This window comes from Culex quinquefasciatus, chromosome 1 (genome assembly GCF_015732765.1).
Source record: "Culex quinquefasciatus strain JHB chromosome 1, VPISU_Cqui_1.0_pri_paternal, whole genome shotgun sequence".
In the NCBI taxonomy this organism is placed as follows: domain Eukaryota; kingdom Metazoa; phylum Arthropoda; class Insecta; order Diptera; family Culicidae; genus Culex; species Culex quinquefasciatus.
This window is the reverse complement of record NC_051861.1, coordinates 83779593-83796280: the sequence shown is the minus strand read 5'-3', so window position 1 is coordinate 83796280 and position 16688 is coordinate 83779593. Positions and strand designations below refer to the sequence as shown.

Here is a 16688-nt window from a genome sequence, read left to right as displayed (position 1 = left end):
TTTTTCTACAGACTTCAAATTTAATGGGAAGTCTAATCATCTGAAACAGTCTTAAATGCATTTTTCTGCATTGATGATTGTATGTATCATGATCAGGCTGGATTAAAACTATTTGGATTTTTAAAGAAAATTCCGGTGTACAGCACCATAAAAACTTTTTTAAGACAAAAAAAATCCCGTCAATACTTACATATTTGGAAACTAATGATTTTAAAACACTTTTTTTTATTAAAAGGTTGAAACCATGGCACGAAATTTAAATTTATGTACTTTTTTTTAAAGAAAATTGCTCTTTTTGAGAGAATTGCTTAAAGGTAAAACACATTATTTGAAAGAAAAAAAAAAACAGAAAAATGAAAAGTTGAACAAAGTTTGAACACAAAAATTCTGAAGTTTAACGAAAGAGTACCGGCGTTGATAACAGGGGAAAGCAAAAGGTAAAATATTTAGAAATTAAATAGAAAAGTCCTGCAAAGGCTTATGAATTGATCTCAGTTGAAAGGTTCTCCAAATCTCAGAATGGCAAATGTAACGTCCTGGAACAGAACTGCTAAATTCTAAAAAAACACAAATTGAAATGGAAAAATTGAAGAAAAAAATAATAAACATAAAAAATACGAGTTAAACAAACTTAAATGCAAAAATTGATCATTTTGAAGCTTCAAATTTGGTGACAGTTTTTCATCAAGGATTTTTTTTTTCGAAATTCTTCAAATTGTTCAAAAATTATTCCTAAAAAAAAGCAAAGGGCAAGGGAAATCCATTACACTCAAACCCTATTGGTTTGACACCAACTGTTGTCAAACGAACGGGGTCACGTTTTAGTTTGACACCCCTTTTACACGGAGTTCACTCACACTACTAAACGTTTGTTTTGATAGTGTGCGTGAGCGCCGTGTAAAAAGTGACAGTTCGTCACTTTTCAGTTTGACTTTGACCAACCAACGGGGTACAAACTAAAAAAGTGTCAAACGAAATAGTGACCAACCACCGGGGATTGAGTGTATTTGTTCCTTCAAACACAAATGTAAAGGGGAATCCATTAGCAAGTCAACTTCAAAAGAAAACTTCAACTCTGGAGTTTTTTTTTGAAAAGGTCCAATAAAATTTCCAGTTTTTGCTTTTTGGGTGTTTTTGAAACCGCCTTGAGTCAGGGGTATTTAAAAACACCCAAAAAGCAAAAACTGAAAATTTGGTTTATTGGTCCTTTCCAAAAAAAAACTCCAGAACTGCTTCCTTCCACTTTCCATTCCCAAAAACTCCCATCAAAGCATCGAATCAAGCTCGGAAACATTTATTTTCCCCCTTCACAAGCTTTGGAAAATATGACCACCGAATTTATGTGCAGCTTTCAACCACCATCACCTCTTCCAATAGTTTCACCACCGACCACTAGAGGGAAAACGTTCAAAAGCTCCGCCAGCGATTGTGCTGCCACCTTCGTGTTCAAGCAAGAAACTGGAGCGCAGGTAAAGCTCGAATAGCCGGCAACACTGTTTTGCTTTGTTTTGACTGTCAAAATCGTTTGTTTACATTGCTAGTTTTGGTTCAATAAGACGAATTTCCACGCGAAAAATGTCGTTCGTCGCTAGAAACACACTAAACCGGAACATTTTCCGATTGTTGAATACCAACTTCCCCCCTTCTTCCTACTGCTGCCTGCAAAACTCACTAAAATCAATTAAAACAGAGCGAAACTACACTAACTTGGCCGGCTGCACGAGCACGTTACACAACCAGCTGGTTCGACAGCAGCAACAAAATCAGCTGATTCGAGGCAAATCGAAGAAGGTGAACCGGAACCAGCAGGGACGCCGCCAGGACGAGGATGAGGACGACGATGACGATGGCAAGGACCAGCTGGATGAGTTTGACGAACTGCTAACGGACAAGAATGCCAAGCTGGTCAAAACCAGCGTCGGTTCCCTGCGGGCGGATTTGATCGTGAAGGCCGGGTTGGGAATCGCGAGGAAGTAGGGATTCGGTAAAATTACTTGAGTTTTTGTTGAAACTAATTTTACTAATATTTTAGCAAAGTGGAGACCCTTTTCTACGAGAGCAAAATCCGGGTCAACGGAAAGAAACTGCTCAAGAAGAGTGCCCAGCTGGACGTGGGCGACGAGGTCGATGTCGTGAAGGGAACGAGTCCTACCAACCCGGACCACCTGATCGTTTCACGGGTGGAAATACTCGCGGCGAATCCCAAATCCGAAAGCATAGGAGTTAGTTTGCGGAGGCACAAATCCCTAATCATTGAGAATTACGAAAGTGATGCCGTCATCGGAGACCGTTGAACCAAGTTGTGTGGGTTAGAAGAATAGAAATGTTTTAATAAATTATCTCTGTCTTTATTGAAAGTTACAATGATTTGTTTTACATAGTGTCTCATTTTTTTTATTTTATCTCAGTTGTGTTTTTTATAGTACTTAGTTCCGCGATAAAAAGTCTTTCAATTCTCACGTAAAGCTTTCCTTTCTCCACCGCTTCTGTTTCCATTACCTAGATCTTTAATAAATTACAGTACGAAAGCCGTTAGTTTCAGATTAATAATTTCTATTAAAAAAAAGTTGTGCTGAACAATTCTCTTAGCCCAAATAATTTTTCAATTTTCATTCTGTTTTTCGTTAATGAAATTTTGCCCAAACGTTTTTGTATCCAACGAATATAAATAATTGAAGATCTACCATTTTAAGTTTTAAATCGATTAATCTAATCGAGGCACCAAGCTCATTTTTCATCCTTAACATTCTTTAGTTTAAAATAATAACTTCATATCTTTCATTGTTGTAAGAATATCGAACTTTCAGTTAGTAGCGACTACAATCATCATACCCGATATTTCATCTCCCATAATTCACAGCACTTCTTTCCGTGACGAGAATTTCAGCACCAATATTTGCAGTTCAGTTTAACGGGACTCACTACGTGCGTTCTTTCATTGCTGTTTTCTGAGAAACCAAAACAATCTTCAGCGAGTGTGTGTGAACGAGGGAAAGAAAAGGAGTGACAGAAAGAGAATGCTCTTGCTAGCAAGCACGAGACAAAAAAGAGAACTCACAAGCCATTGTGACGGTTGCTATACCTTCTGATATGTTGATACGGGAATCATCTTATGATAGTTTTTTTTTTCTATCACTAACTTACGACACTGATATCAGGTCCCTTAATTTGTGGGTTTCTCTGGAACGACGCAACATTTTTGCATTTTTTTAAAGCAAATTGTACGTTTTGTGCAGATCTATAAAACGCATTTTGAAGCTTACAAAAAAAATTATGGTTAAAGAGGAATCGACGAATCTATGACATTTCCCCGAAACCCACATTCCCGAAAAGACATTTCCCCAAATGCCACATCTCCGAAAAGACACTTTCCCGAAATGAAATTCACCCGAAAATCATATCCCCGAACAATCCATTTCCCCGAATGACCACTTCTCCGAATGGCAACATCCCCTAAAAACCTTTTTCCCGAATGGCCACTTCTCCTAATTTTCCACATCCCTGAAAATCATTTTCCCGAATGACCATATCCCCGAACGGCCATTTCCCCGAACGCCACTTCCCCGAACCAGGTCAGGCGGGCATGCCCGGGTTCGGGGAAGTAGCGATCAATGGAGTATCATGCACAATTAAACGTTCAAAAAATTCCGAGCTTTTTTCGAGCATTTTATATCACCTTCACTTAAATTTTGAATATTTTCCAAGTTTGTGGAGTTATTCGAACTCCGGATTTAGAGATTTAGTTACTCCAACTGCCTTTCAAAAAGAACTGACTCCAGCGAATCCAACAAAAACTCCGACTATGACTAATGATGTAGAGAATGAGTACATCTTGAGCAGAGTACATATTTATAATGAACAAACCTGCCGCTTAATACAGTTGCCTATTTTTCACATTTCGTAAGTGCGACAATTGGCCAAAGGGATTCCAGGTCAGAATGCGTTTGACACAAGTAAGATCTCGACTACCGTAAACATTTGTAAGGGACTATCCACAAACTACGTGGACACTTTTTAGCCAAAGAAGTGACCGGTTTACTAAATAAAACTTTGCGATTTATTGCAATGCACACTCAAGCACTGAATGAGCGACCTGATGACATGCTGTCACAAACTACATTTGGGGGTCTTACACAAATAACGCCTAAAGTAACAGGTTTCTCTGTATACTGTCCAGACTTGATTATCCGAAGGCCTCGGAAAAATTTCACTTCGGATAATCGAATCAGGAAAAAAAATTCTTTGTCTTATTTTTAATGGTCGAGCTTAAGGATGAACCACAAATTACTCTAGAATTATTTAAAATTTTTAAATCCAAGATGGCGGCCAAAATGTCGGTGATAAAATATTGAAATTTTTTTTTCAAATTAAAAAGACAATCAAATATTCAAATTTGACTAAATTGTGGTAGCAGAACTCGAATTTGATGTTTAAAATAAGATAATAAAACATATGAAAAATCTTTTTTTTTTTTTGGTCATGATTCGGATAATCGAGTCTGGACTGCATTTTTAAAGATTTCATGAGGGTAAAACATTGGATTTAAACAAGTAGCAAATCCCATGGCAACTTTACCCAATCCCTACCCAATGCTGTCACTAGAGCAAGTCCGGATTGTTTTATTTTTTTTTTAAACAAGGTCCAATTAACGAAATTTTATTTTTTTTGCATTCCCGATCAGACGGAAATAACATGGGAATAAAATTTTTTGATATTTGAAAATACTAGGCGGATAACATTTCATGTTATTTATAACAGGATTTGTTATTCATCGTTATGATTTTTTTGTTATTGCATTGTTATTGTAATAACAGACTAATAACACATTTAGTTATTCTTCGAACAAATCTTTGTTATTATTTTTTGTTATTTTAACAACTAATCCGATCATCCCAATAACATTTGGAGTTATTCTTCCATAACAAAAAATGTTATTCCAAAGTTGTTTTGGCTTTCAACCAATATCAGACCAATAACAAATTTTGTTATCATAACATAAACTGTTATTAAACTCTTATGCAAAAATGGATTTTCAAGAAGATTCGATAACATTTTCTGTTATTTTAACAGTATTTGTTATTGAAATTTCATGAATTTTGTTATTACCGTCTGCCCGGGTTGCATTGAATACGGTTTCAAAAACACCCAAAAAACAAAAAAAAAAATGTTTATTGGACCTCTAACAAATCTTGAAGTGGAATAAACTCTTGTATACATTTAAGATTTCGCCTTTTTGAAAGGTTATTACGGATTTCATCGTTACCTTCTAAGTTCGTCAAAGTTGGCGCAAAAAATATTAAATATTTTTGACAATGCATCTCGTCTTAGGGCTCTATACGGGGAAGCAATCTACCTTTTTTTTACAAACAAAATATAGGTGTATTTTTAAAATGTTTTTTTTTTATTCATAACATCATTTTTATTAGGTCCTTTTCGGTGCTGGGACCTGGTTAGAACCGAGTCGGATTTTGTAATTACATTTTACTTAAAGCTAAGAGTAATTACAGAGGAGCGATTTTTTTTAAAATGGTTGATCGGATAGAAAATTGTGTTACGATCGAAAATTTTGTTACAAAACACTCTCTACAATTATAACTTAGACAATTCGGCCGGATCTCCCAGAAAACGACCAAAACTGGTTGTCTAATGAATTGAATGAATTTATTAAACAATGTTTCATTTTTTCAAAACCCAAAAAAGTACTTGTCCACATTCGACGCTTTGTCCTTTCAACCTTTTGTCATTCGACTTTTTTTGTAAAAAATAAATAAATGAAAAGCAAATAATAAGTTGTGTCAAACCCATAGAAATATTCCAAAGGAATTCTTAAAATTTATAATCTAGTAACATAAATTCAGTAAAATTATAAAAAAAACTTTTTTTCATGTGAATCAGCAAAAAAATCGGATCGGTATAAACAAGTTAAATCTTGTAGTAGTTATTTCAAAGGTTAGTAAGGACAATAGGATTCGTACTTGTTTGAAGAACATAGTTAATTTGGACAATTTTTAACCAATATTTATTTCAACCACCGATTTATTAGTGATCTGAAGACTGTCGATTTAATCGAAATTTGCAAATAAAAATGTTTATTAAAATTTAAATTGTGTTGAAAAGTTGACAAATCAAGTCTTAAAATCGGATTAAAAATATGTAGAATTTTCAACTGCTTAGTTTGATAAATGACTTGGAATTCAAAGACGTTTGCGCAAAATCTCATGAAAAAGTGTAAATTTTATCAAATTAATATTTGCTAAAGAAAAGTTCGGCTTTAATCAACTAGAAATCTCACTCTTACTAAATCATTAGAAAAACAACATTGAGCCTCGCTCATTACATGTTAGCGATTTATAATATTATAATAGAAAGAAATTGACTAATGTAAAGAACACGCCAGCTTCCACCCTTTCATTTGAACCCTCACCGCAATCCTGGTCAAATCACGTTAGCAGCTTTTTTCCTTCTCTCTTTTCTAGTTTAGTTTAGTGTTTTTTTTTTTAATTTAGTGGTAATAATCATCACACAGCGAGTAAGGCGACGGGCGCGTATCTTTCAATATTTGTTTTTTTTTTTTAAATCGATGTAAAATGGATTGGTTGAAAATCACAAAACACACACATACACACGCGCACAGATTAAATCAGCATCTCATCGTCGCTGTCCGAGAGGGCCCCCGGCGGATGCATCAACAGGCTGGCCTCCTCGTTGGTGCGAACCTGTCGAAGTTTAGGCAAATTGGATTAAATTTGAATCGTTTAAATAAATTGAAACATGCTTAAAAGATGCTGTCATGCAGTACTGAAATTTCAGCAAAAAAATTGACTTAGTAATGTTACGAATAAAAACAAGTTGGCTCTTAAATGATACAATTAGTACGGGATTAGTGCGACCTAAGGAAACAAAAAAAATGGTAAATACCCTTTACTTGGTTGGGACAAACTGAAATATTTTACAAAAAAAAACACAATACACTTGTGGATGAGGGAAAGAATATGCTTAAAATTGAACAAAGCCATCCTAGAAAAAGAAAAAAAGTAATGAAAGTAAATCAGTGGGCGATACACAAGCAGTTTGCTAATAAAGTATATTCAAGTAGTTCAAAAAGTACATTTTAAATGCAATTAAAGCGATAAAGCTAACCAAACTAGAGCACACGCACACACATAAGATAAAGGACGCAGTTGTCAATCACAGCCAGTCCGGAAAGGTGCCACCTACCCTCGAATACTGCACCAGCACGTTGCGGCCGCGGAACAGGGACCGCAGGTACTCGCGCCGTTCCGGGTTGCGCAGCAGCAGGAAACCACCGGCGCCGGCCAGCGAGACCAGGGTGAGGACGGCGAGGATGACGCCTGGAAAGATGTGGGTGAAATTCAAAAATGAGATGGTGTTTTACGATTAGGGGTTTTATGAAATCTAGAACATTCTTGGGATTTTTTTTCTCTTATATAAAGTTATTGTTGAAGACGCCAAACATCGCAATCTACGAGTAATTTTGTAAATAGTAAGCATCAGAGCAAACCCTCAAAAATCTATGTTTTGAACGTAGCAATTCAGGACAGGGTTCTAATGAAAAGTGCTGTTTTGAGTACTTATAAAAAATGTGATTTTAAAACATAAATAACATGAAAAAGCATAGGTTTTTTTAGCACTACGTCCCAAGTAGCACTTTTTGTTCGACAAGAGATTTCAGAACTGATTGTTTTCCTAGCTTCCCTGAGAAATCTTGAACGCTGGAGAAAGCGCACGTTTTTCTGTTGTTTAATTTATCTTATTCCATTAGAAATGTGCGTGGTTTAAGTTAGTTTTGCAAGTGCAAGTCATACTTGCTTAGAGAACGTTTGTTAAACATGTCATAAAAACTCTTGACTATAAGCATAGAAAAGGTATAGGTAGAGTTGCCACTCATTAATCTAACCGGGAGACAAAACAGTGTTGCCTAAATGAGCTTGGTGGCGAAACGGGGAACTAACCTACTCCAAGGTACAAGATGGTCGTAGTTAGGTGGGCATTGAATATTATTTTACAAATTTCAAGAATAATCCTGCAAAAAATAATGTCAATGGTTTTTTTTTATTGTAAATTATATTTCTAGAGTTTTTTTTAAAAGGTCCTATTAACATATGAAAGACAATAGCTGAAAGGACCTTTTAAAAAAACTTTGGATTTAATTTCGACAGTTGTTAAAAAGAATGTCTTGCAAATGCAAATGCAAACTTAAGCGTTCCGTACGTTCCGGTGGTTCATAATTGCAAGAGCTTACGAAGTTCTTTGGATCGGTCTTTCGCCAGCACTCAAACTCAGCTACAGGAACGATTTTTTCGCCTGTACAGACACTTGGCAACAGGAATGTTTTTTAGGTTCTTTAACTGTTAAATTATTAGCTGTGGTGCGTTTCTGGGGAACGACCGAAAAGAATCGATGACAAAAGCGGAAATGCCCCGTGTTTAGGGAAAGCCATCGAGCGGAGATCCCCAACAAAAAAATAGTAAAGCCTTTATCCGGCGAGAAATCCCGATAAGCTCTTCCAGCTCTGAACCTCCGAAGCACTCAAGCTTCCGAAATTAAAACAAATCAACTTTCCTTTATTTTTTCAGTAAAGAGCATTTAAAGGACGTGCAGATGAATAATTCAAAGCATTTTTGATTTTGATTATTCGTAAATTGATTTAGAACCGATTAAAAAACCGCTTCGTTAACAACTGGCGCTAAGGACCTTTTGAAAAATAACCCGAGAAATATCAAATAAAATCGCGCCCGCGATCTGTCACTGCAAATGACAGCGTGTCAAAAAAAATGCGCACCTCATTTAGTTTGCAGACTTTTTAGTTCCCCGTTTGGCCTGATGATGGCACTGTTGGCAGTGTCGCCAAGCGATTATATGGGAAGAGCAACGAGTTGTAATTCTACCTATACCTATTCTATGCTATAAGGTTCTAAACCGGGTCAGGTAAACGTTGCACGTTGGGTGAAAACGGACACAAAATCGGACTTAATTGAACGCGGCTGGTTCCCTGGTACCATGCGGCCATCCAAAATGTACGTAACTTATGTGAAAATGTCCGGTAAAAAAAAACCACTTACACCGCAAAAACCAACTTGGGTCCATTTAACTCCAATTTCGCTATTTAAGCATTTTTGGCCGTTTACAAATGGTAGGTCACATTGTAAAAATCTGAAAATATTTTTATCGTATGCACTCGAGAGTCTGACACAATTATTTTGGTATCAATAATAAATAAACAAAAATTATGTTAACTGCAGTTTAGAACCGATTTTAACATCATCCTGCCTTCAAGATTCAGAAGTGAGTTAGACAAACGTTTTGAAAACCATTCAAGAACATATTGTGGCACACAGATGGTTGAAGAAGCTGTTCATAAAATACGTCCCAGGTGCTCGCTTATTTTTTTTCTTTATTTAATACTTTTTTTCATCTGGGTTTTACCAAGTTCAATAATTCAATTCAATTCGGTTTTATTTGTGAATAATCAAGATACAATGAGTTCATTTAGGTACACAACAGAGTTTTGGTGTTCCTTTCAGCTGTGTTTTACATCGTAATTCAATCGAAAAATTATTACTTATAACTATGGAATAGACAAGAGTAAGAAAAAGTTTTCAAAAAACTTACAGAAAGAGCAATGGGAAAAGGATAGATAGAGAGAAAGCTTAAAACTAGATCACAGACAAAAATAATCAATTATAGATGTGCTTGATCATCAGCTCCCCGAGGGCCAGAAATTGCTCCGCCTTGTTACGGCAGCTCCGAAACCGCGTCATCATCTCCCCCGCGAGAGCAAAGAACTCCGGCAGGGTAAAGAGATCTTCCCCGGTGACTTCTTGCTGGGCCGCATTGCCGCTACCGGCCGCGACCACGCTGGCAAACGATCGCCCGCATCCAGGAGGGATCGCTGGGTTGTCCGCTGGAACCGTACGCTGCCCAACTGCAGGAACGGCTGCGCTCGTACTCCGCTGAGGAGAGAGGGATGCTGCTGCTTTCTCCTTCCTCTTTTCCTGCTCCTCGAGGTAGGCCTTGCGCGCGACGCATCCGCGGTAATTGCCGGTATGGTTGCCGTCACAGTTCGCGCACTTTACGCGCGGCTTAGTTTGTTCTGCGTTTTCCCCCAAGTCCGCCTTTCGTGGCAGTGCGCACGCCTCCGAGAGGTGTGGCTCACCGCACTTCACGCAGCGGGGCCGGAGGTTGCAGTTCTGCGAGCCGTGGCCGAATTTCCGGCAACGGTGGCATTGCGCTACGTCCATCGGGTTCTTGGTGTAAAACCGCCAGTTTACCCAAAAACCGTCCAACGTCTTAGTCCGCCGCAGATCTTGGATCTTGACGGTGCCGCGGTCGAAGTACAACAGGTACAGTGTGTGTGTACCTGTTACCGTTGTCTTGCGCGAGAGCACTTTTATCTCCCGCGGTTTTATTCCGGCGTTCGAGAGGTGTCGCTTCAGGTCGGCGATTGGACGGTCTTGGTAACCCTGCAAGACGACCTTAACAGGGGGCTTCTCGGGGTTGAATGTGTAGAAGTTGAAGTTGCTACGCTTCAATTCTTCAAACACCAGGTCGAAATTCTTTTTATTCAGTGTGATCACTTGCACTGCCGACTTTCAAACAATATCCGAGGCCTTCCAGCAACTCGTCAACATCGTCCGCCAAGGTGTCCAAAACAAAAATTGGTGGTGGTCTTCGTTCCGTCGGAGAATTGTTCTTTTTAGTCGTCGGCACTTTTTTCCGTGCACGACCATCGTCGTCGTCGTCGTCGTCGGTAGTGCTGCTATCGTCGGTGTTGTTGTTGTTGTTTTCTTCGTCGTCGCTCAGCATTTGGAACTCGTTCCTGATGGGGATGTTGGCGGATGTTGATGTGCCACTGGTCGTGGCACCGGAAGTACCGGAACGGGTTCGCACTGGTGATCTTGGAACATACCCGGGATGTAGTAACTTTTTGTCGATGCCTTCTGCGCTCACGCTCCCCTGTGCGATGGCGGCCGACACGGCGTTGGTTTGTTTACCTTTTTGCACACGGCCGGTAGACGAACTTCGCGGGTTTTTCGAGGCCGCACTCGAACTGCCACGGCCACGGCTGGCCTTTGGCATGCTGCAGGAGCAAACTCGCGGCTAATCACGGTAAACTACGGCGAAAAAAATCGAAAAAACGCTGGAGCACTGAGCACTTGACTGCTGCTTGCTCTCGTGCGTACACGGAGGTGATTTGATTGTATAAGTTTTATTAATAATGTAGATTTCCAATTTGTTAAATGTTTAAAGTATTTCAGAATTAGTTTTTTTTTAATCTAAAAACTTAAACACACACTACAAAGAAACAAACTCACCAACTCTTCCCCCAGAAGAACCCTCCGCCGGGGTGGCATCGGTCACCGCAGGATGCTTCGGATCCCCGCCATGGTCCTTTGGGTCCGGCGTCGTCGTCGTCGTGGTCGATGACGTTCCCTTGGTTGGCGGGGGCGTACCCGGTTTCTCCGTACTGCTACCTGCGCCATCACTCGCTGCCGTAGCTCCAACGAGGTCACAAATCTGCGGCGAAAGTTGCGTCACCACCAGATGGCAGGGAGTTTGCTGCAAAAGAAGACAAAATCGAAAGAAAAAGTAAAAGTGAGTCTCGCGCGTGAATTAATTGCCCTAATTAGAAACTGTGTAGGTAATCTAATAAGTAAAACAACAATTGAAGCGTTGTCGTGATGCGACAAAAGGTGGTCACCTCTCATGGGAAGCGCCATCAGCCGTGATGGGGCAAAAGTTTCGCGACAAATGAAGGTAATTTTCCTTCAAAACAACACACAATGCAATGAGAGCTGGTGGGACCTCTGAAGACATGCGAGCGAAAAATGTGACCCTAAAGTTGTTGAGCTGTGTTGTTTTGGTTGTAACAAGCTGTTGATGCGATTGTCACACCATCAGGTGAGGTAAAGGTGAGCGATGCTGTGTTGTAATTGCTTGAGACACGTAATAACTTTGAGAAACTGAAGTTGTTCGTTTTTTCTTACAGCGCAGCATAATTTTAATCAAATTTGCCGTAAGACTGATAATTTTACATGGAAACCCAAAATATGGCCAAAAATCGATTTGTTGACATTTTGGCTCAAATCTGAGGGCAGATTCAGATTCAGCGGGCAAAATCACATGGAAAAACATATATTTGGACAATTTTCGAATTTCGTTAGGGTGGTCCCATATGGTTTTCCCTTGAAAATTAGACTTTTTCAAATGAAGATATCTCAAGTTTAAAGAAAAACACCCCTGAGATTTTTTCAGCGTTCGTAGTGCTAGATCTCCTCTTTCAAATGCAACCTAGTGCTTAAAATTTGGTTTGCGCCATTTCGAGATATTTAAGCTTTAAATTTGCATCTTTTTTACCTTAAAATGGCTGTAGCTTTTGACCCTTAAGTCCACATTGACATGTCAAAAAATGAAAATGTTCGTTTTGTAGAGCTCTAAAAGTGCTCCGAATATCACTTTTCTCTAAAAGTTAGCCCTGAATTGCCACGTTCAAAAAACTGATTTTTGAAGGTTTGCTCTAGAGCGTCCAATTTCCCGTCCCGGGAAAAAATTTCCCGGGAATTCCCGGGATTTCCCGGATAAAAATATTTCCCGTTTCCCGGGAAATATGTAAATTTCCCGGGAATTCCCGAAATACATGCGGAAGTATACATTTGCCTGCCTTTTTTTGCACCAATGTTTTGAAAATTCATATAAAAAATTATAATTACATAACCTGATTTGATTTTATTCACTTCAATCTGCTGTTCATATTGAACTAATCAGTTTGTCTGTTAATTTCATATCAAGGTTGAATGCAGATAGTATTTATTTTTGAAGCATTCATAACTAGGAATATTGTTTGCTTATATGTTGGGCAACAACAATTTCGCTATTATTTTGACAAGGTTTCATCTATAAAGTATGAATAGTATGGATGACGCCCAACCTATTTAAACGATTTTTTTTGTTATATCATTTGAAAATAAGATATTTACCTCTTCCGGCCAAGATCAAAATTGAAATTTGTTCAGCATTTTTGTTTACCTTGACCAAATTGGATGAAAACTGAGTTGATATAATACAATTTTTCAAAAAGGGTTATGCTAGAAGAATTTGTTTAAAATATTTCGAGAAATTATAATTTGAAGATATAAATTAATGATGCACGTGATCTTCCAAGGACGTTAGAGGGTTTATTATGAAAAAAAATGTCGTTTAATGTCAACCACTTTTACACCTTGTATATTATTTTACTCTAATTAATTTATTAGGCCATTTAACCATTTACCTAAAATCATACAATAAATCAAACCATGAAAAATCATAAAAAAAACGAAAATGAAATTTATCAAAGAATGCAACCAAATTTCAAGAACTCGCTTCAAATATCTGAAAATTTTGAGTTGTGATTGTTTTTTTTTCTTTTCAGCTTTATGGTTACTGAGACAAATTTAAAAGCAATTTTATGGTTGTAGAGCATAGATTTTCACTGTCCACTTTGATTAAAAAAATACTTCTCAACATTTGTTTTACTTGATACGATTTGGAAGGCAGCATTAACAATTATAATTTTTATATATTTTCTCACAGTTGCTTGATTTTTTACAAGCAATCAAGCCATTGATTGACCCTCACACTCATTTTGACCATTAAAGTTACTGTTCTATACAATTTTGTTGCAAAATGTTGAGCAGAAACAGGATCTGAATAATTTTCGTTAAATTTCAAATTTCCCGGGAATTCCCGGGATTTCCCGGGAAATTTGTTGAAAATTTCCCGTTTCCCGGGAATTATGTAACCCCGGGAAATTGGACGCTCTAGTTTGCTCAGATGCTTTCTATAAATTTGGTCATAGAAGGCGTAGATTACGAGATAAAATTTTGGTGTCTTCGACAAAGTTGCTTAAATTGGCCAGCCCAACAACTTTTTAGAAGACATAAAAATTCCCAAAAATATTCCTGAAAAGTTAGATTTTCAAAATCACCCTAATCGTGAACCACCCTAATTTTGAACCAAACCAAAAGTTGCCCCTTTCCATTTGCAACAACTCTTATGAAGACACCAAAGCTCCAAAACGTCACCATTTTTCGGAAAATCCATTTTCCACTTAATTTTGCGATCTGGACCACTGTGCAATGTGGTTAATGCTTTGGTAGGTTTTTGACAATTCAAAATATTTCAAGAAAATTTACCGCGGTTAATCAAAATCAAATTAACAATGCAACTCTGATGGCCTATCTACAATCACTTAACTTAGAAAATTTCACTTAGCTTAGGAGTTTGAATCAATGGAAATGAATCTGATCTTCTACAATGAAAAGGAATAAAATTAGAAACGTATGGTTTGGAAAATTTCAAAATCTACGGTAAGTTGACGTTTCCATATCAAAGGTAAAAAAACAACTGCATAGCAACGTATATCAGCCCAGCAAATTTTCTAAGTTGATTGTGGATGACGGCCGTATGTTGTGTACATTTTCTAAATTTTATTGTGGTTTTTGAAATAAATCGAAATAACAGCGCGAGTGTTTTTCATCTCGCGAAGCAATTTTCTGTTGTTTCTTTTCTGAGTGTACCTCAAATGTCACACGCGAAATCAAAACAAAATTTCGCCGCGGCACCAAACTGAAATGTCGCCAGTTGAGCTGCGAAAAGACTCGCGCCGCGACTTACACGGAGCACGGAATCGATCACGAAGATCTACCGGAAAGCGTTCTGTGAGCGTGGATTTGATCAACCAAATGGACCATTTCATGATGTCTAACTTGGAGTGAACAATTACGGCGCTTTTGATTTTCAAATTGGTGGCTAGGACTTCCCATTTTGACTCTAGAGCTTACTCAATCGGCACCCGCAACAACCCGCATCAGCAAAACTCTTCCGGGGGTAGGACACAACGGACCGGATTGAGGCCCTCGCCAATGATGGCCACTTGTTTTTGTTTTATTCAGACGGAATCCATCCGCAATCAGCAACTTAACCAAGACTTTTTTTCCATTCTGCGTCTTTTTCTGAAGCTGAAAACCGACTGACCTTCAAAAATTACCACAATTGAAACAGTTCTAGTGGTAGCAGAACTAAAAACCAAGATTTTAAATAATAATTTTATCTGAAGCGTTCCATTTCCTCGGCAAATCAGAAAAAAACAGCCACGTTTTTCTCACCATCCAAAGCCGTCAAAACAAAAAAAGCAAACACACTGATTCAAAATCATCTAAACATGCTTGACAGATATTTCGCGACAAAAAATCGTCGCGAGAGTCAAACCTGCTCAATTCGGTTTAGTGCCGCGGCGACAATACTTTACTTAACTATTCGGAGCTAAGTGATTGTAGATAGGCCATGAGCTGCTACCTCCAAAAAACGGATTTTGAGGGTTTGCTCTGATGATATTGACAAAATTAGTCATAGAAGGCGTAGATTGCGAGATACAATTTTGGTGTCTTCGACAAAGTTGCTTGAATTGCTTGAATGCCCAACAACTTTCTAGAAGCGATGAAAAAGCTCAAAAATATTGATACTTGGGTGCAATGTAACTTGGATTTTAACCGCACTTTTGACAACAAGAACTCGAGAAACTAGGCAACCAGTTGTTGTTTATTTACATCTGCTGTCGTTGTCACATTTTCCACCAAACTGGACTTTTTCACTTTGAAATTGCGATTGACAGCTCAAAAACAAGGGATCAACCTCGGCTGGCTTTTATTTATTTATTTATTTATTTATTTATTTTTTTAATTCTAAATTCCCCGAGACAGTGTGTGATCATAATGGAAATTTTCGAAGTAATATGTAAAATTTTAATCAAATTTAATACACGATTTTTTATTCTTTCAACATTTTAAACCCTCAGTAAATTCCTACTCCTTGCTCGGTGGCCGGCACGTTGGCGTCCAGGCCCAGTCGGCCCAGTTGATGCAGGTGCGCGTGGCTTCGCTGAACATGCCCTCCGTCGGGCAGCGCCGTGGCTCGGCCGGGCTGTTTGCCGTGGTGCACTCCCAGAACGCGGTGGGGTCCCAGTTGTTGCGCCAGAGCCGGGCGGTCATCTCGGCGGCGTTGCAGTCCGGACGTCCGTCGGAGTCATCGCGGATGCATCCGGCGGCCAGGGCCAGCAGGGCGGCGAGGGCAATCAGGACTGAATTGTTGGGAAATGATGATAGGTTTGCATGATGTTGTTTACAGTTCTTAAGAAAAATACTCACATTTCATTTTTAAAGATTGGGTCAGCTACCAAAAGGAAGGTTCAAACTAGAATGATACTTCTGAGAATCGAAGACTTCCAATTTATATCCTAACTTTCTACTGCATATCTATTTTTATCAATAGATCATTTCAGCAAACTTCACATCGCGAATTGTTCAAATGCTTGCACGGTGGGTGACACATGAGTGGCAAAACCTTGGTGCGCATTGTTCTACAAGATGATATGATTCGAGATAAAATGTCTGAGGTGTTTTCTAAATTTGATGGTGACAATATTACGGTCAGCAAGCAATCTGGAGAAAAAATACCTTGTAATAATGAATAATTAATATAATTGTTACAATTCACTTATTTAGTTATTAATTATTTTTTTCTTCATATTCAAATTGATTTGATCAGACACAATATTTTATTGAGTTTTGACAAAACTAGCCTTTTTATTAATTGTGCATTTGGATAAGCGCTAGCTCATCACACAATCA

At 38.3% G+C, this 16688-nt stretch overlaps 3 protein-coding genes across 5 annotated transcripts in view; 1 reads left to right on the top strand and 2 right to left on the bottom strand.

The window, feature by feature from the left end:
• Window positions 1-1516: 1516 nt before the first annotated feature.
• On the top strand, window positions 1517-2364 carry LOC119765259 (mitochondrial transcription rescue factor 1). The gene is made up of 2 exons (XM_038248756.1): window positions 1517-1973; window positions 2033-2364. The coding sequence occupies exons 1-2, from the start codon at window positions 1576-1578 to the stop codon at window positions 2292-2294; spliced, it is 660 nt and encodes a 219-aa protein (XP_038104684.1). The 5' UTR covers window positions 1517-1575; the 3' UTR covers window positions 2295-2364.
• Window positions 2365-5524: 3160 nt separating this feature from the next.
• LOC6040797 (cation-independent mannose-6-phosphate receptor) overlaps window positions 5525-16688 on the bottom strand; it is a 209579-nt gene continuing 198415 nt past the window's right edge. For 2 of the 3 annotated variants that reach the window (XM_038266675.1, XM_038266676.1), the window contains exons 6-8: window positions 11337-11580; window positions 7219-7352; window positions 5525-6716 (exon numbers count right to left, since the gene is read on the bottom strand). In XM_038266675.1, coding sequence (XP_038122603.1) covers window positions 6636-6716; window positions 7219-7352; window positions 11337-11580 — 459 coding nt within the window. In that variant the 3' untranslated portion in view covers window positions 5525-6635. Of the gene's footprint in view, window positions 6717-6918; window positions 7018-7218; window positions 7353-11336; window positions 11581-16688 lie in introns of all 3 variants that reach the window. The other variant, XR_005279066.1, reaches the window with a different exon arrangement.
• On the bottom strand, window positions 15805-16306 carry LOC6040807. The gene is made up of 2 exons (XM_001850096.2): window positions 16206-16306; window positions 15805-16138 (listed from the first exon to the last, which is right to left on the bottom strand). Exons 1-2 carry the CDS (start codon window positions 16210-16212, stop codon window positions 15864-15866), a joined length of 282 nt encoding a protein of 93 aa, XP_001850148.2. The 5' UTR covers window positions 16213-16306; the 3' UTR covers window positions 15805-15863.

Excerpts from the sequence above, each read along its gene's own strand:
- LOC119765259 (XM_038248756.1), top strand. The coding sequence starts at position 1,576 with ATGTCGTTCGTCGCTAGAAACACACTAAACCGGAACATTTTCCGATTG. Across the intron at positions 1,974-2,032 it reads GGGTTGGGAATCGCGAGGAA|CAAAGTGGAGACCCTTTTCT; the intron begins GTAGGGATTCGG and ends CTAATATTTTAG.